This window comes from Eptatretus burgeri, chromosome 2, assembly GCF_056783735.1.
Source record: "Eptatretus burgeri isolate ZD-2024b chromosome 2, Ebu_testis_v1, whole genome shotgun sequence".
In the NCBI taxonomy this organism is placed as follows: domain Eukaryota; kingdom Metazoa; phylum Chordata; class Myxini; order Myxiniformes; family Myxinidae; genus Eptatretus; species Eptatretus burgeri.
Genome location: NC_140962.1, coordinates 156,525,895 through 156,550,190, shown reverse-complemented (window position 1 = coordinate 156,550,190; position 24,296 = coordinate 156,525,895). Strand labels below are relative to the sequence as shown.

The 24,296-nt window shown below is 50.2% G+C and overlaps 2 protein-coding genes across 5 annotated transcripts in view; one reads left to right on the top strand and one right to left on the bottom strand.

Annotated features, from left to right (window-relative positions):
• LOC147033655 (tubulin alpha chain-like) overlaps positions 1-24,296 on the bottom strand; it is a 497,880-nt gene that overhangs the window by 56,036 nt on the left and 417,548 nt on the right. The gene's annotated exons all lie outside the window — the stretch shown is intronic.
• The window catches only part of LOC147033664 (uncharacterized), a 65,573-nt gene that overhangs the window by 35,074 nt on the left and 6,203 nt on the right, over positions 1-24,296 (top strand). For all 3 annotated transcript variants that reach the window (XR_015055585.1, XM_085871747.1, XM_085871746.1), the window contains 2 exons: positions 2,940-2,981; positions 6,508-6,563. Coding sequence is in view for 2 of the 3 variants with exons in the window: in XM_085871747.1 (XP_085727873.1) it covers positions 2,940-2,981; positions 6,508-6,546 (81 nt within the window). In the remaining variant the exon portion in view is untranslated. The remainder of the gene's footprint in view (positions 1-2,939; positions 2,982-6,507; positions 6,564-24,296) is intronic.

The window sequence follows — 24,296 nt, the reverse complement described above, 5'->3', positions numbered from 1 at the left end:
CTTGAGCTCCTGACCACTTACAAAGCTTTTGTCCGTAGCCTGATGGAGTACTGCTCTCCCCTCTGGGCTGGTGCTCCTGCCTCCCACCTTTCTCGACTTCACGCTGTCGAAACCAGGGCTTTTAAGATCATTGGCATCTCCCGCAATGAAGCTGAGTCTTTGGGCCTCTCACTCAATCACCGCAGGTTGGTCGGTGGTCTTTCTGTCTTCTACCGACTCCTCTCCAGCCTTGCCCCCCTGCTCTCTCTGCGATTTGTCCCAACCACATTTCCACAGGGCGCTCAAGGTCCGCCAACAACCCCTTCTGGTAAAACTACCAAAATCACGAATCACTGCTCATCTTCACTCTTTCATTCCTCTTTTTCCCGCCTTTGGAATAAACTTCCTCACTCTATTCTTTCCCATTCTTCCCTCAGGCTTTCAAAACAGCTGTTCACCACCACCTCTTATCTTCCCCATCCAAATCCTCGATCTTTTCTACCCCCGATAATCCACCCAAGCCCACTTCCTTCAATTCTCCTGCTTTCCTTCCTGAAAGTCCCTGTAATGTCCATCTTCTCCTCGCCATGTTCCCCGTCCCATCCCCATCCCTCTCCCTTCCACAGTTCACCTGTGTCTGTTCCCCAATGTTTTGTCCCTTCCACTCCCACCCCTCTTGTCTCATGCCTCCTTGCTGTGAGTTGTGTGTTAGCTCTCATACGAGCCTCGACCAAGGTATACAAAAAAAAAAAAAAAAAAAAATTCTTCCCACAAAAAAAACACACAAACAGACAGACAGACGTGCATTTTTCAACACATTCACCCAACGTTATGATAAATATCATTGTCATTATACAACACAGAAAATTGGCATATTTTAGAATGGTTTCTTTGCCTTCCAGGAGTTTTAATTTTTTTACGATAATATCCAGTTTTCAAGTTACTAGGATACCCGCTCACCACACGAGCAGCAGGAAGAGTCGTGTTGTTATCCCTATAATTATTGCCATTTATTATTACTATTACTATTGTTTATAGGTCATTGAAAGCATCAGACCATGCATGACGTTATAACATGTTAGATCAGGTGTACCTTGCTTCCTCCTACCTTGCTCCCTCAACTTATCCGCTCTCTTTGTTGTGGTTCAAACCCCATTCGAGTTGTATCAAAGAATTTAAAATTGGTACATGCTACTTTGTTGCTTGACATGCAGTATTGAAAAATATAGAGACTGGACAAACAGTGCTGGTTAGGCAATGGCAAACCATTCAGTATCACCCTTGCCGAGAAACTGATTTGGTAGGAGCAACATTCTGTCGAGTATGGAACATCAAATCAAATCAAATCAATATGCCTGACAGCAGGTGTTTTGTCAATTGCACTCAATTTCATACGAATACTGTAACCACCATTTGACACACGTAAGCCATCGTAGGAGACATGCTCAAGTGTTCACTTTACAGGTCACTTCACAGACTTTAATGACATTTCTGGCTAAATGAACTTTGTGAAAATAAATGAAGATATAGCCCTTTTACTAGTGCACATGTAGATATGGATGGTGAAAATTATACGAGCACGTCTCCAATATGACCATAGATACGATAATAAGATAACGAGAAAGAGCAATCAGAGATTGCAGACCCTCGCCAGAACTTGTTTTGTGTAGTTTTGTGTAGTTTTGTGTTGTGCACTATCAGTGATGACCAGGTCCCAAAAATATAAATTTGTTCTTCGACTACTGACCGAAAACCCCCGTAAATGTAATTCTCCAGGTATCCCAATTGTTGTCAATCATTTATCTCCTGATAAAATATTTTGTTTGTCACCAGCTCATACACTTACTTAATTCGTTTTACATTCCCTTGTATTTCAAACAAATCAACACTTTTTGGTTTCAAACACCGAACGTATCGCTGTTCTTCTAAGCTCTATAACTGTTACTTAAAAACAAATGAAATATTTTTTAGTATCAGTTTTCTTTTTACACTTAAGCCAATACATTGTATTTATTTGTGAAGAATTTTAGCAGAATTACACAAAAGGTAATTTTTCTATCACCATTTGTTACCATTTCTAATACCATTCTCGCCTTTAAAATCACAGCTACTAGGAATATCACAGTGTTTGTGGTTGATATATATATATATATATATATATATATATATATATATATATATATATATATATGTATATATATATGTATATATATATATATATATATATATATATATATATATATATATATATATATATATATATATATATATATATATATATATATATTTCTGGGAAGGGTGCTCCATGAAACACCATGATAAACAATTAATACACATCAACAGGGCGTTTGTCCAAAGAGGAAAAACCCCTTGGTGAGGGGGAGGCAAATGAAGGTGCTGCAACCACCCTTTAACCTTCTGGCAAGTTTGGGTTAGGGTGGATAAGTAACGACCAAATGTATCATGGTCAGACAGACAGAGACACCAAATGGCGTATTTTATTATGATGATTCTGCCCTCTCTTTCTTCCTCCTCAGTTTCCTATCATTTTGCTTTTCACCTTCTTCCTCTTAATCTTTTTCACCTCGATAAGTGTCCATCACAACCGTTCTGTCATCTCCCCAAAAGACTTCATACATATTCATCTGGATTTCTTGACATTCCTGTTTCTCGGATTCTTTTTTTTCAAAATGTGATATCAATACCATTTGTTTAGATTTTCGACAATAGCTTCAAATTTCATCAACTTTAGGACTCTTATCGTTATTATCATGAAATTCGTTTTTTAAAGGTTTAACAACTTTGATGGAAAACAACTCTGAAATAGAATAATTTCCCATTTTGATGTTGCATAATATATTTATTAAAATATCGAATAAATTTTCTTGTAAATAACATTGAACATTATAATTATAATTTTCTTGAAGCTTACTGCTGCTTTTTTCCTGTTGTTCTTCCAGTTCCTCATAAATCCGGTGCTCAAGATCGTTCGGCCATTAAAGGTATACTAAATCCTCCTGTTCTTCTTCTTCTTGTCATTTATGTATCAGACAAAAAATGTATGTTTCAGAAGTATATGAAAGATAATGTGATGACCTGCCATATTCCTGTTGCTAAATTGGGTTATACCCCTTTACTTGTGACATAGAATCCTGTTCTTTGTGTCTTGTAAGCTATAAAATGTAATGTAAGCTGAAATGTAAGCTATAAAAGTGAATTTGTATATTTGCTTGTCTGTTGTTTGTTTGTTTATATATGCCTCAAAAACTAAAATCTACTGTGCCAAATCCAACCAAATTTTTAATGTCGCCTTAGCAGAAGGATGTTAGAAAATGGCATCTTCTATCTAACACGATCCACATGCAGATTCCCGTTGAATCATACTGATTGGGACTGTCGACATAAGCAGTACTTCTAAATTCGTGATCAGTTGTCTGGGAATGAAGATCTTGTGCTGTATGGTCAACGCAACTTGATACCACAGGCAGCACCCTTTGGTGTGCTTGACCAGCTTCACTCCTCGCATCCAGGATTGAAGCGGATGAAGTGTCGAGTTCGACAAACCTTGTTGTAGCCTGACATCAAAAACAAAATCGCCAACGTAATGTTCTCATGTGGCATCTATGAAGAGCATATGGCCAGTCAACAGAAAGAGCCACACGTGCGCAACCCTCCTCCAGAAAGTGTGTTCAAGGACACATCTGCTGATCTATTCTCACTTGCCAGAAATTCGTACTTGGTCTATGTTGACCGTTTGTCTGGTTTGCCATATCTTTATTTGTTTGTGCAAACTCTGACATCAATGGATCTAATCAGAGCCATGCAGTCATTCTTTGTGGATCTCGGGGTCCCTGTTTATTTCTGCTATGACAGGGGCCCCCAGTTCGCATCGTGTGAGTTCCAAAAATTTATGTGGTGTTGGAGAGTCCACCATGACATGTCCAAGCCGCATCTACCACACTCTAACGGCCATGCCGAGGCAGCCGTCAAGGCGTTGAAAACCTTAGTCACCAAGATGACACACAATGGCATACTCGACGATGATGACTTTTGCAGAGGATTGCTGGAATGGCGCAACACTCCTTGGGACATGGGCCTCCCTGACATGACGGCGTGTACCGTGACCATTGTGTATCATAACATCCATCTTGCTATCCATCTACTTGTTGATGATGTCTCAGCAATAAAGCTGTATTTTAGTGCTGGACATAGTGGCGTGCACCTGTAATCTGTCTACACAGAGGCTGGGTTGGGGAATCGCTTGAGGATGGGAGCCCTACGTTGTGTTGCGCCAATCGTATAGGTGCAAAGCAGCCCAGTAGATATGGTGGCAGCCAACCCTGATTGTCAGGTCAGGTCAGATCAGATCTATGACTTGCTGCAGGTATCATGTGAAACCCAAACTAACCTGTTCATGGTCGAGTGTCGGCGACTAAACCGGCTCCCCTCACCAAATCCCCTTGGTGTGGAGGGTGTATGGATATGGACACACAGCAAAATTAAATACAAAACCTGCCAAAGGGCAGTGGAGCTCCTTATGAGCCAATGTCCATCCATATCTGGTGCCAACAGTGTCTGCGGATGTCCTCCTGCAGTTGGTTATCTTCCTTCGAAGGTTGGTGGCAGGATTTGCACTGTGGCCACCACAAAACACTTCACTCCATAAAACACACTGTAGTGTTTGTCGGGGTGGTTCTGAGGTGTCATCCACCAGATGGCAGTCTCCTCGGGTTGACTTGAGGCGGTCTCTTTGGGTGGGTGCCTGAAATGTCTTATCTTGTGGCATCTGAGATGGAATGTCCTAAGAGATGGGGATGGGCCAGGCATCTGCCTGGGAGATGGCGAGACGGAGGCCCCAGGATTACCGGGGGAAAGGAGACACAGTGGCACATGCTCCCTATGTATGTATGTATGTATGTATGTATGTATGTTGCTTATACCATGACTTGTCAACATAACATATTCCAAGTCTTTGACCAGCTTGTGATTATGTCAAGATCTGAAGAGAGGAAGAGGATGCTGCCTGTCTATCTGAAGGATGAGGGAGAAGAGTTTGGACTTTTGAAACACCCTGTATATCTGGGGTTACAGCAGTAAGCTGGAAAATGAGTTGTCATCTCACCGAGTAGAAAATGATAAAAGTGAAAGAAAATTATTTCAAGGCATTTGGTTTATTTCCCATTCAAAAACCGAATTTTAAACTTCTGGGAAATTTTCTGTTTTTTCTTCACTCGTCACGAGTACTTGCCAATACTTTCTCAGAAATAAGTGAAGGGGATTTTTCTCCAAACCCCTCCCTCCAACCCCCACATTTCTCCACACCCTCCCCCTCCAGCCCTCTTCCCCCCCCCAAAAAAATCAGAATTATATAATCCGATTGTGAAACTTGTATGAAGCTAACCTACCTGTCGGGACACATTGATGCTTGAGGAGCTTCTCCATATTCTTGCAGGAACCAGTGACTTTCAACAGGTGCAGTGTAATAATGATATTATATTATTATATGATACCTACAATTTTTCCATCATAATAATTATGTTATTATACATTACTTATCATTCTTAAACCATTATAATAATTTTCGAAATAAATACTTGACTGAACACAAAATCGAAAAAATTAAAAAAGATTATGCACTTAGTCTGTTTGTTTCTCTGTCTTTCTGACGCTTTTCCCTTAAACTACTGAACCGGAGACCATAAAACCCTCGGACAAAGACCTTGACAATGAAATGGGTTTTGTGGTCCCTGGTTGAATCGTGTAAGAGAAAATCTTCAGAAAAACAAACAAACAAACAGACTAATCATATTATTTGTATCTATAGACGAGAATATTAATTATTTACTTTAAACAATGTTCTTAACGAATGGGAACAGGAACGTTCTTCGGAACAGGAATAAAGAGGTAGCGGAGGACAGAGTTGGAGGTTGTGATAGAGAGTTGTGGGGGGAGGGACAGAGAGTCTGTGTGGGGGAGCAGAGAGTCAGAAGAGAGAGGTTGTGACATTGAGAGGGGGGTTTTGAGTACACAGGTTGGGAGGGAGTTAAGGACTTGGGGTTTGTGGTGGTGGTGGGAGAAGAGTTGAGGACTGTAAGAAGAAAGGGGAAGGGGAGAGCACAGTGTTCGGGTGTGGGGGAGGGCAGAAAGTGGACGGAGAATTGGGAGAGGGGTTTGAGGCTTTGGAGGACGGGGTTGAAAATTTGCAGTGAGGAGGGTTGAGGACTTTGGGCAAAGTTGAGGCATTGAGAACTTTGGGTGTGGAGGGGCTTTGAAGATTTGTAGTGTGCAGGGAATTTGAAGACTTATAGTGGGGAGGGCGTTTAAAGACAGGGTGGGGAAGGGTTTGAAGACTTGGGATGAAGGGGGCCTTGAGGACTTCGGGTTTGGTCAGAGGTGGAGGTGGGTTCTTGAGGACATGAAGTAACATTTAAAATTATGCTGAACTTCCGTAGGTCCCTGCTACTTACATCATATCATCCTGTACCTGCTTGTGATTCTGAGTTTTTTGTTTCCTTTTAAATCCTTCAGATGGTGAAATTTTGGTGGCGTACTTCCTCCAAGAAATAAGAAACTTTTTGACTCGGGTATGTTTTTTTTTTGTGATGATCCATGGAATTCCATGATGTTGACACACTTTGTTTCCTTTCCTCAAACTGATAATGAATGTCATGATTTTTATTTCTGCCAAATAAATTGCTTGGTTGCAATTTACATACATGCTCATATCGTTTTATCATCATACCTTTTGTTCTTCAAGCCAAGGTCTCTTGCAGCCCCCTGAGATGCTTTTGGTCATGAATTGGTTTTTGTTTCTGAAACCATTTACTGTATATTGAATTTTCGTCTTTTTTTTTTCCTACACAACACGTGGCAATGGGTCGTACATATTGTTACGGATTCGCGCCCGCCGGCGTGCTGACGGCCACGTAACTCGAATCGCGGCACGTCGCCCACCGGACGGACAATCCAGTCGTGACCCTCTCGGACTAACGCCGGGAACCAGTCACGGGTGGACCTTTCGGTCTCACCGCGATCGAGCCAATCGGCCCCCGCGTGGGATAGGGTTGCTCGCCAAATTCGACCTACCTAAGTACCCACACGGAGGGTAGACCGGGCGATCGCACCTCGCCGCAGGTCGACTTCGGACACGGGCCACTTAAGCGACCCGTTCCGTACTATCGGGATAACCGAGCGGTGTTATTCGTCGACCTCGACGGTTCGATTAATTATCGGGCGTATTCAGCCCACTACCAACCCTTTACGTGAAGCAAGATGAGGATTCAATGAAAGAAATGATGAAGCGAAGCGGGAAACAGTTCAACACAAAGCACATTTATTCGCGATGAACGGAAAGCACACATATTCAATTCCACCAAAAGCACATAGAAAAGGAAAAGAAACACAATGCAATTTTACACAAAAAGCAAATGTAAAAGCGAAGACACAATGCAGAGCTAATACCGACTACCGAGCACACGGCAACACTTATACAATTCTACTTCACAGACGGCGCCGACAACACATACCCAAAACCAAGAAAAGAACACCCTCAAGGATGAGGCGGGCCTGAGGCCGAGACCGGGTCGGGCCTACCCGTCTGGTGATGAGACGCGGAGCGGCGATGGTGCCTCAACTCCGCGGGCCTCGCGGACAGTGTCTGGTAGGGGGTGGGAAAAGGGGCCCCCTTGGTCGCACTATCTCAGCGCGGGGGGGAAACAGGAGGGGGTTGCTGATGCTCGGGGAAAGGAGGATTTTTACTCTGTCTCGAGTCCCGCGACGAGCATCTCCACCTCGACCAGGTCGCGCCGTCGGCCTCCCTGGTGTGCAGCTCCCGGCACGACGCGAGCACCCCCTCGTCTGCCTTCGCCGCCTCTCCACAGCTCCGTCCTCTTCGCTCCGACTCCAACGCACACGACGACGACGACGACCAACGAACTTCTTCTTCCCAACTCCACCGACTGCGAAGTCTTAACTGACTCGACTGACGAACGCGGTCGCTTATATAAGCCCCGTGGCTTCGCCTTTGACCCCCTGCCTTCGACCTTTCACCTCGCTCCCCATTGGCCCGAGAAAAAGTGGGCGTGAATGCATTTTGATCCATGAATTTGCATATAGCGACCGCCCTCCAACGCCCTGGAGGCGGGGCCAAATCGCCCCTCGCTCACCGATTGGACGGCACAAAAGTGGGCGTGTGTCGTTTTTGATCCGTTTTTGGAGCGGAAAATCCGTGGTTTTGTACACGCTGTTCGGCGCGCGCCCTGCACGAGTCCAACACCGGTACCCACAAGCGGCGCAAGAACGGTGGCGATGCGACGGTTGCGAGGTGTGACGGGAAAGGTCGTGGCTGTTGTGGTGAAGCGGCGTTGTGGTGGGTGGTTGATGTTGTGACGACTGTTGAGACGCGGTTGGCGGTGGTAACAATGGCGGTTGGTCCAAAATAAAGATAGTAAAAGAAAAACGGCTATCCTGAAGAGTCGCAGCACGCATGAATAACATTTATTCCCTCTAGACAACGGGTTTGGGCCTAACTACACATATACTTACGGAGATATCTCACCTAAGGGACCTGAATGGTGGTTTGCGAATTTGGTAACCACAACACTACCCCCTCCCCTTTTTACAGACTCGTCCCGAGTCGTCAAATTTTCGTGTGCCATCATGTGTAGTTTTCCCCTAGTACATTTTACCTACGGATCCCTGAGTGCGACATTCATGGTATTCGTGTCCCCAAAATAAATAACCTGAGGGCTGCGTAACTACCTAAACAAACTCACTCACACGGACGACTTACATAAAATTGCCGGCGCTAGGACAGACATGCCGGGGGCGCACTCATATTTACAGTACATCTTAACCTTAACTTACAAATTTTACACTAAACCATGGCCCAGGATCATTGAACTCTGCAAAAGAAAAGCAGTTAGCAGGGAGCCAGGCTGCTCGCATGCAGTCTCTGGCTCAAACAATGCAGGTGACAGGGAACGTGGCTGGCTGCTCACACGCAGTCCAAGGCCTTCCCTTTTGAACTGAACGCAGTGAACCACAACGGTGCATGGGCTGCACAAACGCAGTCTCCGTGCCAGCTCAAGTGGCACACGCAATGAACACAACGAATGGATGGATGAACACAAACACGGTGCACGGGCCGCCACTGCAGGCCCGTGTTGTAGCTGCCAACAGGGCAGTTCTCGCAGCTTGCAAACTGTTGCCTTGACCCTGGCGCACATGGAAATGAACAGGGGGGGGGCAAAGCAAAAATTGAACGGGGCTGGTGAACAGGGGCAGTGGGCATGGCATGGCAAAGGCAGCAGGCAAACACAGCCCGCAGAAGAAGGCCGCTGCAGGCAAACACAGCCGGCAGATGAACTGGCCGGCACAGGCCTTGAAGTAACACAGCTGCAGATGATCCGGCCGGCACAGGCCTTGCAGCACAGCAGCTGCAGACGAAGTTAGCCGGCCTCTGCCTTGCAGCAAAACACGGCCAGCCGATGAAGTTGGCCAGCCTTTGCCGTTCAGTGGAGGTTGGTGGAGGGAGTGCGGTGGTGCTGGCCACTTGGAAGGCGGGCTCGGACCTACCTACCTGTCTCCCTCCCAACCTATCGCCTTTGCCTGTCACTGTACATACCCACTCCCTTAATTTGTCAAACCCCAATTTAGCCCCAACTTATTTTTTTGTTGTTTTTATTTTTACTTCCCCACTATAAATCGTCCCCTAACCCTCTTTATCGTCCTTGTTCGGCTAACCTATCCTGTCACCTAGCCTACTCCCAACCCCTACGTTCCCTTCCCGGAGGGGAATAAGGGAGAGCTAACGTCCTGTGTCGAGGCCCAACTCAAGCCTCAGGATGGCCTCCCCAGAGTTCAGCGATCTATAACACAAAGTGGGTCCAGCGGCCCACAACGAGAGCGAGGGGATGGATGGTGCGGAGGGGTACATCTCCTAATCTACCCTAACCATTTCACTGTTAAACTACCCCGGGGCTTTCAACAAGCGCCTCTCGCTTAAACTATTGGTTCTAACAACCCAGATTCCCGTCGCCTGTGTTGGTGTCCTCACAATTTCGGGCCTCGCCTCCCCAATTTTCTCTCCGTGCCCTCACACGGTCTCATGGCTGGGACACGTGGCTCCCTTTGGCAGGCACGACCCTCTGCCGATTCTCCCGCTATGGCACCCCCGGGCACTACACTGCCTCCGAGCCTACCAGCTCCCTAACACCGGGGAGTGCCCCCCATGGCACCTCCCCTGAAACGCACACGTGGCAGGCCGGCCTCCCGGGCCCCTTTCCGAGGGTCACCCGTGCCCACAACACTGCCCACGCAGCTAATGGCGCCCCGGGCCCCCGCACCAAGCAGGCGCACCCGTGCCCACTATGCTATCCCGGCCCACCATGGGCCCTTGGCCTACCACGGCCGACTAGCCTGGTGCCCGGGGTACCCACTCAGTGATACTCGCCTTTCGCAGCCACGCTCCCAAGCCCGTCAACAGGGCTCCTGCACCCCTCCAAATGGGTTTCGAGCCTACAATCCCACCAACAGCAAAACGACCTCCATTTTTGTTAATTTGCCTAACCCAGCTAACTCACTTTACTCTGACCCCGGGGTCCCTTGGGCGGGAGTCACTCCTCCCCCCGATCACTCATCGCACCATGCATTCCCCATTCGCTCCACTCACACAGACCCGCTGGCCTCACTCACTCAACAAGTGCTCACCTCACAACTCACCAACTCTTCAACACACTCACTGCTGAACTCTGCCATCCTTCTAACTACATCCCCTAACTAACTCGTGCTCCCACGTCGTCCCTCACACTACAGCACGTTCCTTTTAACACTACGTCGCTAAACTACGTCCCCTCTACACACTCACAAGTCTGTCACAGTCTCCAAATAAATCATTTTATTTCCCAACCTAAATCTGGCTACAATCCCTCTAACTAATCCATTCCACGGATTCCATGAGGACTTACCCCTGCCCCATGAAGTCGGTCTAACTAAGCTAACCCTTCCCCCTAACTAGTTTCCATCCTGTGCCCCGGGAAGGGGGTCTTCCACCCCTTGCCCAGGAATCCTGTGCACCCGAAAGTGAGGCTTGCTTTTTTTTTTTTCTTTACCTGCGCAGCACCAGCACGGCAACTCAGAGCTCGCGCACTTTGCACCTGCCCGTGACGTCATGCAGCTGCACGTGTTCCTCGTCCCTCCTTGGACGGTGCCATCCGGCAGGGATACCCCTCCTGCCGGATTCCAACCCCACGTGCAGCCATGACGTCACCGTGCGCATAAAAAAAAACACAAGCCCCACGTCTCGAGGGGTTCCCCACGCGAACACATGTGCTTTGCCCGTTGGAGCTTAACACACACGATCGCGTGGAGAACCCGTCCGGTCCAAATCCGAAATCCTGCCTAAACTTTGTCCGTCCGCGGGATCGGCAAATCCACCGCTGGCGTTTCCGGACCGGGACTTCACTCTCGCAAGCGAGCACGTGGCGGTCTCGTGCGTTGCACAGCACGAACCTCGTGCTCAATGCTGGGTGAACCCGGCACGGTCCCCGAAACAACTACAGCCGCTACTCGGCTTTCGTTCCTCTGTCGCCGTCGTCGCCATTCGACACACGCACACCTGCGTGTTACGACGCTCACAGTCCATTCCATTACATTCACCCTGGGAGACGCGGCTGCGTGCTCCCGCATGCCCACCGACATCTCCCTTACATACCGCTCTCTCACACACACGGTCTCCCTTGCACACAGCGACCTTGCACACGGCCGTTCACTCACTCGTGCCATTTCCCTCACACAAATCATACCACTCACACACGCGGGGGCACTCAACCGCGGTGTTTCACTCACACACCGTGCCTCACTCACACACGCGGGGGCACTCACCCGCGGTGCCTCATCCACACACGCGGGGGCACTCACCCGCGGTGCCTCATCCACACACGCGGGGGCACTCATCCGCGGTGCCTCATCCACACACCGCGTGCTGGGAAGCACGCACTCCGGCACCATCGCCACCACACCACTCACACACGGGGTCGCTTCCACACACGGGGACGCACTCACGCCTTGCACCACACACACAGGGACAACCACACTGGGGATTTGTGTCCCCACAAGGGTCTCCGGGGCCTCTATACCCCCAAGCTCTCCGTGCACCTGTCCACAGCACTCGTCTCCTCAACCTCGCAAAGCACGACCGAACTCACCTGGTCGTGACTCGCCTCAAGGGGGCATACTCCCTCCCCTCGTTCCTGGAGGAGGCCATCCAGGTGCTCGCACTGGGTCTCTACCCAGTCCGCCAGCTCACCCCCATTATCCTCCACTACCTCCGTGTGTGTGTGTGCGTCACTTATCCCGTCTTCATCGTGCAGTCTCTCCTCTATTTTTTCTGTCTCCCGTGTCTCTGCCAACTCTTCACCCTTAACCTCTCTTGTCTCAACTATTATTTCCGTTGTCGTCACCTCGTGTCTCGTCTCACACGTTTTGGTCTCCCCATTTAATTTTTCCCTTTTGGTCACCGTCGATTCTTCTGTCACGACCCTCGCCCAACACGCCCCCCGAATTATTTTTTTACCCGCCTCCACCGCGGGCCTGTCAGCCGTTGCACCCCCTTCCAGCTCGTTTGCTCCCACACGTGGAGTCGCCATTCCCAGCTCCCTGGTCACGGCCTTCATGCCCGCCTGCAGGCATCGGCCCATGTTCTGCGTCTCACCCCGCAGCTCTTTCATTTCTTCCTTCATGTTTGCTTCCATTCCGCTTATTTGCTTGTTCATTTCGTTTTTCATTCCATTTGTGTTTGTATCCATCTTTTCGTTCATGCTTTTCATTTCGTTTTTCATATCCGCATTCATCTTTTGTGCATTTGCATCCATCTTCGCTGTCATTTCCGCATTCATTTTTGCCAGCATGGTGATTAGCTGGGCCATGTCGGGTACGCTTGGGTGAGCCGTTTCGGCAGGGGTTGGGGAAGGGTTTTGGTGGAGAGGGGGAGGGGAGGTGTCATACACCGCGGCCGCTGCCGCACCCATTTCTGGCTCTGGGTTCAGTTGGGCGAGTTCGTTTTCCTGTACAACCAACATTTCCTGCACGGGGATTTCATCCTGGGCCATGGATTCTACACATTCTACATCCATTTCTAATACCCCTGGCTCCCGCTCGCCTTGAGACGCCATCTTGCTTCTCTTAAAGGGTTAATTTAGCTCGCTCGTAATTTGGAGGGAATCGGGGGTCGCTTCTCTCACCCTTGGACCGATTCCCGTGAATTTAGCTGGAGACAGGAGAGCCCGTTTTCCTGTTCTCCGATACCAGTGCCGCGAGGAGGGCGATGGATTTGTATAGCACGACCTGACACCAGTGTTACGGATTCGCGCCCGCCGGCGTGCTGACGGCCACGTAACTCGAATCGCGGCACGTCGCCCACCGGACGGACAATCCAGTCGTGACCCTCTCGGACTAACGCCGGGAACCAGTCACGGGTGGACCTTTCGGTCTCACCGCAATCGAGCCAATCGGCCCCCGCGTGGGATAGGGTTGCTCGCCAAATTCGACCTACCTAAGTACCCACACGGAGGGTAGACCGGGCGATCGCACCTCACCGCAGGTCGACTTCGGACACGGGCCACTTAAGCGACCCGTTCCGTACTATCGGGATAACCGAGCGGTGTTATTCGTCGACCTCGACGGTTCGATTAATTATCGGGCGTATTCAGCCCACTACCAACCCTTTACGTGAAGCAAGATGAGGATTCAATGAAAGAAATGACGAAGCGAAGCGGGAAACAGTTCAACACAAAGCACATTTATTCGCGATGAACGGAAAGCACACATATTCAATTCCACCAAAGCACATAGAAAAGGAAAAGAAACACAATGCAATTTTACACAAAAAGCAAATGTAAAAGCGAAGACACAATGCAGAGCTAATACCGACTACCGAGCACACGGCAACACTTATACAATTCTACTTCACAGACGGCGCCAACACATACCCAAAACCAAGAAAAAGAACACCCTCAAGGATGAGGCGGGCCTGAGGCCGAGACCGGGTCGGGCCTACCCGTCTGGTGATGAGACGCGGAGCGGCGATGGTGCCTCAACTCCGCGGGCCTCGCGGACAGTGTCTGGTAGGGGGTGGGAAAAGGGGCCCCCTTGGTCGCACTATCTCAGCGCGGGGGGGGGGGAACAGGAGGGGGTTGCTGATGCTCGGGGAAAGGAGGATTTTTACTCTGTCTCGAGTCCCGCGACGAGCGTCTCCACCTCGACCAGGTCGCGCCGTCGGCCTCCCTGGTGTGCAGCTCCCGGCACGACGCGAGCACCCCCTCGTCTGCCTTCGCCGCCTCTCCACAGCTCCGTCCTCTTCGCGACGACGACGACGACGACGACGACGACCAACGACGACGACCAACGAACTTCTTCTTCCCAACTCCACCGACTGCGAAGTCTTAACTGACTCGACTGACGAACGCGGTCGCTTATATAAGCCCCGTGGCTTCGCCTTTGACCCCCTACCTTCGACCTTTCACCTCGCTCCCCATTGGCCCGAGAAAAAGTGGGCGTGAATGCATTTTGATCCATGAATTTGCATATTGCGACCGCCCTCCAACGCCCTGGAGGCGGGGCCAAATCGCCCCTCGCTCACCGATTGGACGGCACAAAAGTGGGCGTGTGTCGTTTTGATCCGTTTTTGGAGCGGAAAATCCGTGGTTTTGTACACGCTGTTCGGCGCGCGCCCTGCACGACTCCAATACCGGTACCCACAAGCGGCGCAAGAACGGTGGCGATGCGACGGTTGCGAGGTGTGACGGGAAAGGTCGTGGGTGGTTGATGTTGTGACGACTGTTGAGACGCGGTTGGCGGTGGTAACAATGGCGGTTGGTCCAAAATAAAGATAGTGAAAGAAAAACGGCTATCCTGAAGAGTCGCAGCACGCATGAATAACATTTATTCCCTCTAGACAACGGGTTTGGGCCTAACTACACATATACTTACCGAGATACCTCACCTAAGGGACCTGAATGGTGGTTTGCGAATTTGGTAACCACAACAATATTATTTGTCGGATGTGTGGCTGTGCCGTCTATTTGGTGTCCCTTGTAGGTTAAAGCAGAAAGTTGTAATTAATTCAGGGTCTCTTGCAAACTCCCTTGATCTTCATTAGGGAAACGGTGCGATCTTTAATATTCGCAAACTAATTCAAGGAGAAGGTGTACCCAGTTTAAAAGTCCATCCAAGAGACAGCACACACATGATGCCTTGCCCTGCATTACAAACACCAAGATGACAGTTTATAGCTCGGCTGAGATTCCAAACTAGGCAGACAGCTGAGAAATGAGTGTGCCTCGAGGCTGTCCCTCTCGGTAAGGGGTGCACTGCACGGTTCGGGTGTGCAAGGTAGTTAGGTTGTGCTGGGAATTTCGGGTGTGCAGGGAAGTTCCGTTGTGCAGGGCAGTTTGGTTGAGCTGGGTAGTTTGGGTTGAGCTTGGCGGTTTTGGTGGAGCTGGGCGGTTTTGGTTGAGCTTGGCGGTTTGGGTAGTGCTTGGTGGTTTTGGTTGAGCTGGGCGGTTTTGGTTGAGCTGGGCGGTTTTGGTTGAGCTATGCAGTTTTGGTTGAGCTGTGCGGTTTTATTAGAGCTTGGCGGTTTTGATAGAGCTTGGCAGTTTGGGTAGTGCTTGGCGGTTTTGGTTGAGCTGGGCGGTTTTGGTTGAGCTGGGCGGTTTTGGTTGAGCTGGGCGGTTTTGGTTGAGCTGGGCGGTTTTGGTTGAGCTTGGCAGTTTTGGTTGAGCTGGGCGGTTTTGGTAGAGCTCGGCGGTTTTGGTTGAGCGAGGCGGTTTTAGTAGAGCTTGGCAGTTTTGATAGAGCTTGGTGGTTATGGTTGAGCTGGGCAGTTTTGTTTGAGCTGGGCGGTTTTGGTTTAGCTGCACGGTTCTGGTAGAGCTGGGCAGTTTTGGTTGAGCTGGGTGGTTTTGGTTGAGCTGGGCTGTTTTCGTTGAGCTTGGCGGTTTTGGTTGAGCTGGGCAGTTTTGGGTGAGCTGGGCGGTTTTGGTTGAGCTGGGCGGTTCTGGTTGAGCTGGGCGGTTCTGGTTGAGCTGGGCGGTTCTGGTAGAGCTGGGCGGTTTTGGTTGAGCTTGGCGGTTTTGGTTGAGCTTTCTGGTTTTAGTTGAGCTGGGTGGTTTTGGTTGTGCTGGGCGGTTTTGGTTGTGCTGGGCGGTTTTGGTAGAGCTGGGTGGTTTTGGTTGAGCTTTGCGGTTTTGTGAGAGCCTGGCAGTTTTGGTAGAGCTTGGAGGTTTTGGTTGAGCTTGGTGGTTTTGGTTGAGCTGGGTAGTTGTCCTTGAGCTGTTCTGTTTTGGTATAGCTTAGCGGTTTTTGTTGAGCTTGGCAGTTTTGGTGGAGCTGGGCGGTTTAGGTTGAGCTGGGCAGTTTTGGTAGAGCTCGGCGGTTTTGATAGAGCTTGGCGGTTTTGGTACTGCTTAGTGGTTTTAGTTGTGCTCGGTGGTTTTGGTTGAGCTGGGCGGTTTTCGTTGAGGTGGGCAGTTTTGGTTGAGCTGGGCGGTTTTATTAGAGCTTGGCGGTTTTGATAGAGCTTGGCGGTTTTGGTTGAGCTTTGCGGTTTGGGTTGTTCTTGGCGGTTTTGGTTGTGCTGGGTGGTTTTGGGTGAGCTGGGAGGTTTTGGTTGAGCTGGGCGGTTTTGGTTGAGCTGGGCGGTTTTGGTTGAGCTGGGCGGTTTTGGTTGAGCTGGGGGTTTTGGTTGAGCTGGGGGTTTTGGTTGAGCTGGGCGGTTCTGGTTGAGCTGGGCGGTTCTAGTTGAGCTGGGCGGTTCTGGTTGAGCTGGGCAGTTTTGGTTGAGCTTGGCGGTTTTGGTTGAGCTTGGCGGTTTTGGTTGAGCTGGGCGGTTTTGGTTGAGCTTGGCGGTTTTGTTTGAGCTGGGTGGTTTTGGTTGTGCTGGGCGGTTTTGGTAGAGCTTGGCGGTTTTAGTAGAGCTTGGCAGTTTTTGTTTGAGCTGGGCGGTTTTATTAGAGCTTGGCGGTTTTGATGGAGCTTGGCGGTTTTAGTTGAGCTTTGCGGTTTGGGTAGTGCTTGGCGGTTTTGGTTGTGCTGGGTGGTTTTGGTTGAGTTGGGCGGTTTTGGTTGAGCTGGGAGGTTTTGGTTGAGCTGGGCGGTTTTGGTTGAGCTGGGGGTTTTGGTTGAGCTGGGCGGTTCTCGTTGAGCTGGGCGGTTCTCGTTGAGCTGGGCGGTTCTGGTTGAGCTGGGCAGTTTTGGTTGAGCTTGGTGGTTTTCTTGAGCTTGGCGGTTTTGGTTGAGCTGGGCGTTTTGGTTGAGCTTGGCGGTTTTAGTTGAGCTGGGTGGTTTTGGTTGAGCTTGGTGGTTTTCTTGAGCTTGGCGGTTTTGGTTGAGCTGGGCGGTTTTGGTTGAGCTTGGCGGTTTTAGTTGAGCTGGGCGGTTTTGGTTGTGCTGGGCGGTTTTGGTAGAGCTTGGCGGTTTTAGTAGAGCTTGGCAGTTTTGGTTGAGCTGGGCAGTTTTGGTTGTGCTGGGCGGTTTTGGAAGAGCTTGGAGGTTTTGGTAGAGCCTTGCGGTTTTGGTTGTGCTGGGCAGTTTTTGTAGAATTGGGTGGTTTTGTTGTGCTGGGCGGTCTTGTTTGAGCTGGGCGGTCTTGTTTGAGCTGGGCGGTTTTGGTAGAGCTTGGTGGTTTTGGTAGAGCTTGGTGGTTTTGTTAGTGCTGGGCAGTTTTGGTAGAGCTCGGCGGTTTTGGTTGAGCTCGGCGGTTTTCGTAGAGCTTAGGGGTTTTAATGGAGCTTGGCGTTTTGGTTGAGCTTGGCGGTTTGGGTAGTGCTTGGTGGTTTTGGTTGTGCTGGGTGGTTTTGGTTGAGCTGGGCGCTTTTGTTTGAGATGGGGCGGTTTTGATTGAGCTTGGCGGTTTGGGTAGTGCTTGGTGGTTTTGGTTGTGCTGGGTGGTTTTGGTTGAGCTGGGCGGTTTTGGTTGAGCTGGGCGGTTTTGGTTGATCTGGGCGATTTTATTAGAGCTTGGCGGTTTTGGTTGAGCTTGGCGGTATGGGTAGTGCTTGGCAGTTTTGGTTGTGCTGGGTGGTTTTGGTTGAGCTGGGCGGTTTTGTTTGAGCTGGGCGGTTTTGTTTGAGCTGGGCGGTTTTGGTTGAGCTGGGCGGTTTTGGTTGAGCTGGGCGGTTTTGGTTGAGCTGGGCGGTTTTGGTTGAGCTGGGCGGTTTTGGTTGAGCTGGGCGGTTTTGGTTGAGCTGGGCAGTTTTGGTTGAGCTGGGCGGTTTTGGTTGAGCTGGGCGGTTTTGGTTGAGCTGTGCGGTTTTGGTTGAGCTGGGTGGTTTTGGTTGAGCAGGGCAGTTTTGGGTGAGCTTGGCGGTTTTCTTGAGCTTGACGGTTTTGATTAAGCTTGGCGGTTTGGTTGAGCTGGGCGGTTTTGGTTGAGCTTGGTGGTCTTGTTTGAGCTGGGTAGTTATCCTTGAGCTGTTCTGTTTTGGTATAGCTTGTTATCCTTTTGTTGAGCTGGGCGGATTTGGTTGAGCTGGGCGGTTTTGATGGGGCTTGGCGGTTTTGGTTGAGCTTGGCGGTTTTGATAGAGCTTGGTGGTTTTGATAGAGCTTGGCGGTTTTGGTTGTGCTGGGTGGTTTTGGTTGAGCTGGGCAGTTTTGGTTGAGCTGGGCGATTTTGGTTGAGCTGTGCGGTTTTATTAGAGCTTGTCGGTTTTGATAGAGCTTAGCGGTTTTGGTTGAGCTTAGCAGTTTGGGTAGTGCTTGGCGGTTTTGGTTGTGCTGGGTGGTTTTGGTTGAGCTGGGCGGTTCTGGTTGAGCTGGGCGGTTTTGGTTGAGTTTGGCGGTTTTCTTGAGCTTGGCAGTTTTGGTTGAGCTGGGTGGTTTTGGTTGTGCTGGGTGGTTTTGGTAGAGCTTGGCGATTTTGGTTGAGCTTGGTGGTTTCGGTAGTGCTTGGTGGTTTTGGTTGTGCTGGTTGGTTTTGGTTGAGGTGGGCGGTTTTGTTTGAGCTGTGCGGTTTTATTAGAGCTTGGCGGTTTTGATAGAGCTTGGCGGTTTTGGTTGAGCTTGGCGGTTTTGGTTGAGCTTGGCGGTTTGGGTAATGCTTGGTGGTTTTGGTTGTGCTGGGCGGTTTTGGTTGAGCTGGGCGGTTCTGGTTGAGCTGGGCGGTTTTGGTTGAGCTTGGCGGTTTTCTTGAGCTTGGCGGTTTTGGTTGAGCTTGGCGGTTTTCTTGAGCTTAGCGGTTTTCTTGAGCTTGGCGGTTTTGGTAGAGCTTGGCGATTTTATTAGAGCTTGGCAGTTTTGGTTGAGCTGGGCTGTTTTGGTTGTGGTGGGCGGTTTTGGTAGAGCTTTGCGGTTTTGGTTGTGCTGGGCGGTTTTTTGTAGAATATGGCAGTTTTGTTGTGCTGGGTGGTCTTGTTTGAGCTGGGCAGTTTTGGTAGAGCTTGGCGGTTTTGGTAGAGCTTGGTGGTTTTGTTAGTGCTGGGCGGTTTTGGTAGAGCTCGGCGGTTTTGGTTGAGCTAGGCGGTTTTGATAGAGCTTGGCTGTTTTGGTTGAGCTTGGCGGTTTGGGTAGTGCTTGGTGGTTTTGGTTGCGCTGGGTGGTTTTGGTTGAGCTGGGCAGTTTTGGTTGAGCTTGGCGGTTTTGATAGAGCTTGGTGGTTTTGATAGAGCTTGGCTTTTTTGATAGAGCTTGGCGGTTTTGGTTGAGCTTGGCGGTTTGGGTAGTGCTTGGTGGTTTTGGTTGAGCTGGGCGGTTTTGGTTGAGCTTGGCGGTTTTTGTTGAGCTTGGCAGTTTGGGTAGTGCTTGGTGGTTTTGGTTGAGCTGGGCGGTTTTGGTTGAGCTGGGCGGTTTTGGTTGAGCTGGGCGGTTTTGTTTGAGCTGGGCGGTTTTGTTTGAGCTGGGCGGTTTTGGTTGAGCTGGGCGGTTTTGGTTGAGCTTGGCGGTTTTGGTTGAGCTGGGCGGTTTTGGTTGTGCTGGGCGGTCTTGTTTGAGCTGGGCGGTTTTGGTAGAGCTTGGCGGTTTTGGTAGAGCTTGGTGGTTTTGTTAGTGATGGGCGGTTTTGGTAGAGCTCGGCGGTTTTGGTTGAGCTAGGCGGTTTTGATAGAGCTTGGCTGTTTTGGTTGAGCTTGGCGGTTTGGGTAGTGCTTGGTGGTTTTGGTTGTGCTGGGTGGTTTTGGTTGAGCTGGGCAGTTTTGGTTGAGCTGGGCAGTTTTGGTTGAGCTTGGCGGTTTTGATAGAGCTTGGCTTTTTTGACAGAGCTTGGCGGTTTTGGTTGAGCTTGGCGGTTTGGGTAGTGCTTGGTGGTTTTGGTTGAGCTGGGCGGTTTTGGTTGAGCTTGGCGGTTTTTGTTGAGCTTGGCAGTTTGGGTAGTGCTTGGCGGTTTTGGTAGCGCTTTGAGGATTTGGTTGTGCTGGGCGGTTTTGGTAGAATCGGGCGGTTTTGTTGTGCTGGGCGGTTTTGTTTGAGCTGGGCGGTTGTGGTAGAGCTTGGTGGTTTTGGTTGAGCTGGGCAGTTTTAGTTGTGTTGGTGATTTTGGTTGAGCTAGGCGGTTTTAGTAGAGCTTGGCGGTTTGGGTAGAGCTTGGCGGTTCTGGTTGTGCTGGGCGGTTTTGATAGAATTGGGTGGTTTTGTTGTGCTGAGCAGTTTTGGTTGTGCTGGGCGGTTTGTGTTGAACTGGGTGGTTTTGATTGTGCTGAGCGGTTTTGGTAGAGCTTGGCGGTTTTAGTAGAGCTTGGCGGTTTTAGTCGAGCTTGGCAGTTTGGGTTGAGCTTGGCGGTTTTGGTTGAGCTGGGCAGTTTTGGTTGTGCTGGGCGGTTTTGGTGGAGCTTTGCGGTTTTGCTAGCGCTTTGAGGATTTGGTTGTGCTGGTCGGTTTTGTTTGAGCTGGGCGGTTTTGGTCGAGCTTGGCGGTTTTAGTCCAGCTTGGCGGTTTTGGTAGAGCTGGCGGTTTTGGTTGAGCTGGGCAGTTTTGGTTGAGTTGGTGGTTTTGTTTGAGCTCGGGGGTTTTAGTAGAGCTTGGCGGTTTGGGCAGAGCTTGGCGGTTCTGGTTGAGCTGGGCAGTTTTGGTAGAGCTGGGTGGTTTTGATAGACCTTGGCGGTTTTGGTAGGCTTGGCGGTTTTGGTTGAGCTCGGCGGTTTTAGTGGAGTTTGGTGGTTTGGGTAGAGCTTGGCATTTTTGGTTGAGCTTGGTGGTTTCGGTTGAGCTGGGTGGTTTTGTTAGAGCTTGGCGGTTTTGGTAGAGCTTGGTGGTTTTGTTAGTGATGGGCGGTTTTGGTAGAGCTCGGCGGTTTTGGTTGAGCTAGGCGGTTTTGATAGAGCTTGGCTGTTTTGGTTGAGCTTGGCGGTTTGGGTAGTGCTTGGTGGTTTTGGTTGTGCTGGGTGGTTTTGGTTGAGCTGGGCAGTTTTGGTTGAGCTTGGCGGTTTTGATAGAGCTTGGCTTTTTTGACAGAGCTTGGCGGTTTTGGTTGAGCTTGGCGGTTTGGGTAGTGCTTGGTGGTTTTGGTTGAGCTGGGCGGTTTTGGTTGAGCTTGGCGGTTTTTGTTGAGCTTGGCAGTTTGGGTAGTGCTTGGCGGTTTTGGTTGAGCTGGGCGGTTTTGGTTGAGCTGGGCGGTTTTGGTAGAATCGGGCGGTTTTGTTGTGCTGGGCGGTTTTGTTTGAGCTGGGCGGTTGTGGTAGAGCTTGGTGGTTTTGGTTGAGCTGGGCAGTTTTAGTTGCGTTGGTGATTTTGGTTGAGCTAGGCGGTTTTAGTAGAGCTTGGCGGTTTGGGTAGAGCTTGGCGGTTCTGGTTGTGCTGGGCGGTTTTGATAGAATTGGGTGGTTTTGTTGTGCTGAGCAGTTTTGGTTGTGCTGGGCGGTTTGTGTTGAACTGGGTGGTTTTGGTTGAGCTGGGCGGTTTTGGTTGAGCTGGGCGGTTTTGTTTGAGCTGGGCGGTTTTGTTTGAGCTGGGCGGTTTTGGTTGAGCTGGGCGGTTTTGGTTGAGCTGGGCGGTTTTGGTTGTGCTGGGCGGTCTTGTTTGAGCTGGGCGGTCTTGTTTGAGCTGGGCGGTTTTGGTAGAGCTTGGTGGTTTTGTTAGTGCTGGGCGGTTTTGGTAGAGCTCGGCGGTTTTGGTTGGGCTAGGCGGTTTTGATAGAGCTTGGCTGTTTTGGTTGAGCTTGGCGGTTTGGGTAGTGCTTGGTGGTTTTGGTTGTGCTGGGTGGTTTTGGTTGGGCTGGGCAGTTTTGGTTGAGCTTGGCGGTTTTGATAGAGCTTGGTGGTTTTGATAGAGCTTGGCTTTTTTGATAGAGCTTGGCGGTTTTGGTTGAGCTAGGCGGTTTGGGTAGTGCTTGGTGGTTTGGTTGAGCTGGGCGGTTTGGTTGAGCTTGGCGGTTTTGTTGAGCTTGGCAGTTTGGGTAGTGCTTGGTGGTTTGGGTTGAGCTTGGCGGTTTTGGTGGAGCTGGGCGGTTTTGGTTGAGCTTGGCGGTTTTGGTAGAGCTGGGCAGTTTTGGTTGAGCTGGGCGGTTTTGGTTGAGCTGGGCGGTTTTCGTTGAGCTTGGCGGTTTTGGTTGAGCTGGACAGTTTTGGTTGAGCTGGGCGGTTTTGGTTGACCTTGGCGGTTTTGGTTGACCTTGGCGGTTTTGGTTGAGCTGGGCGATTTTGGTGGAGCTTGGCAGTTTTGGTTGAGCTTGGCGGTTTTGGTAGCGCTTTGAGGATTTGGTTGTGCTGGGCGGTTTTGGTAGAATCGGGCGGTTTTGTTGTGCTGGGCGGTTTTGTTTGAGCTGGGCGGTTGTGGTAGAGCTTGGTGGTTTTGGTTGAGCTGGGCAGTTTTAGTTGTGTTGGTGATTTTGGTTGAGCTAGGCGGTTTTAGTAGAGCTTGGCGGTTTGGGTAGAGCTTGGCGGTTCTGGTTGTGCTGGGCGGTTTTGATAGAATTGGGTGGTTTTGTTGTGCTGAGCAGTTTTGGTTGTGCTGGGCGGTTTGTGTTGAACTGGGTGGTTTTGGTTGTGCTGAGCGATTTTGGTAGAGCTTGGCGGTTTTAGTAGAGCTTGGCGGTTTTAGTCGAGCTTGGCAGTTTGGGTTGAGCTTGGCGGTTTTGGTTGAGCTGGGCAGTTTTGGTTGAGTTGGTGGTTTTGTTTGAGCTCGGGGGTTTTAGTAGAGCTTGGCGGTTTGGGCAGAGCTTGGCGGTTCTGGTTGAGCTGGGCGGTTTTGGTCGAGCTTGGCGGTTTTAGTCCAGCTTGGCGGTTTTGGTAGAGCTGGCGGTTTTGGTTGAGCTGGGCAGTTTTGGTTGAGTTGGTGGTTTTGTTTGAGCTCGGGGGTTTTAGTAGAGCTTGGCGGTTTGGGCAGAGCTTGGCGGTTCTGGTTGAGCTGGGCAGTTTTGGTAGAGCTGGGTGGTTTTGATAGACCTTGGCGGTTTTGGTAGGCTTGGCGGTTTTGGTTGAGCTCGGCGGTTTTAGTGGAGTTTGGTGGTTTGGGTAGAGCTTGGCATTTTTGGTTGAGCTTGGTGGTTTCGGTTGAGCTGGGTGGTTTTGTTAGAGCTTGGTAGTTTTGGTAGAGCTTGGTGGTTTTGGTAGAGCTTGGTGGTTTTGGTTGTGCTGCGCGGTTTTGTTCGTGCTGGGCGGTTTTGGTACTATTGGGCGGTTTGGTTGTGTTGGGTGGTTTTGGTTATGTTGAGTGGTTTTGGTAGAGCTTGGCAGTTTGTGTTGAGCTTGGTGGTTTTGGTAGAGCTTGGCGGTTTTGGTAGAGCTTGGCGGTTTTGGTTGAGCTTGGCGGTTTTGGTTGAGCTTGGCGGTTTTGGTTGAGCTGGGCAGTTTTGGTTGAGCTTGGCGGTTTTGTTTGAGCTTAGCGGTTTTGGTTGAGCTTGGCAGTTTTGGTTGAGCTGGGCGGTTTTGGTTGAGCTAGGCTGTTTTGATAGAGCTTGGTGGTTTTGATAGAGCTTGGCGGTTTTGGTTGAGCTTGGCGGTTTGGTTGAGCTTGGCGGTTTGTTGAGCTTGCGGTTTGGGTTTAGCATGGCGGTTTGCGTTGAGCTTGGCGGTTTGGGCTGAGCTTGGCGGTTTGGGTTGAGCTTGGCGGTTTTGGTTGAGCTTGGCGGTTTTGGTTGAGCTTGGTGGTTTTGGTTGAGCTGGGCGGTTTTGGTTGAGCTTGGCGGTTTTGGTTGAGCTGGGCGGTTTTGGTTGAGCTGGGCGGTTTTGGTTGAGCTGGGCGGTTTTGGTAGCGCTTTCCGGTTTTGGTTGTGCTGGGTGGTTTTGGTGTGCTGGCGGTTTTGGTTGAGCTTGGCGGTTTTGGTTGAGCTTGGCGGTTTTGGTTGAGCTGGGCGGTTTTGGTTGAGCTTCGCGGTTTTGGTTGAGCTTG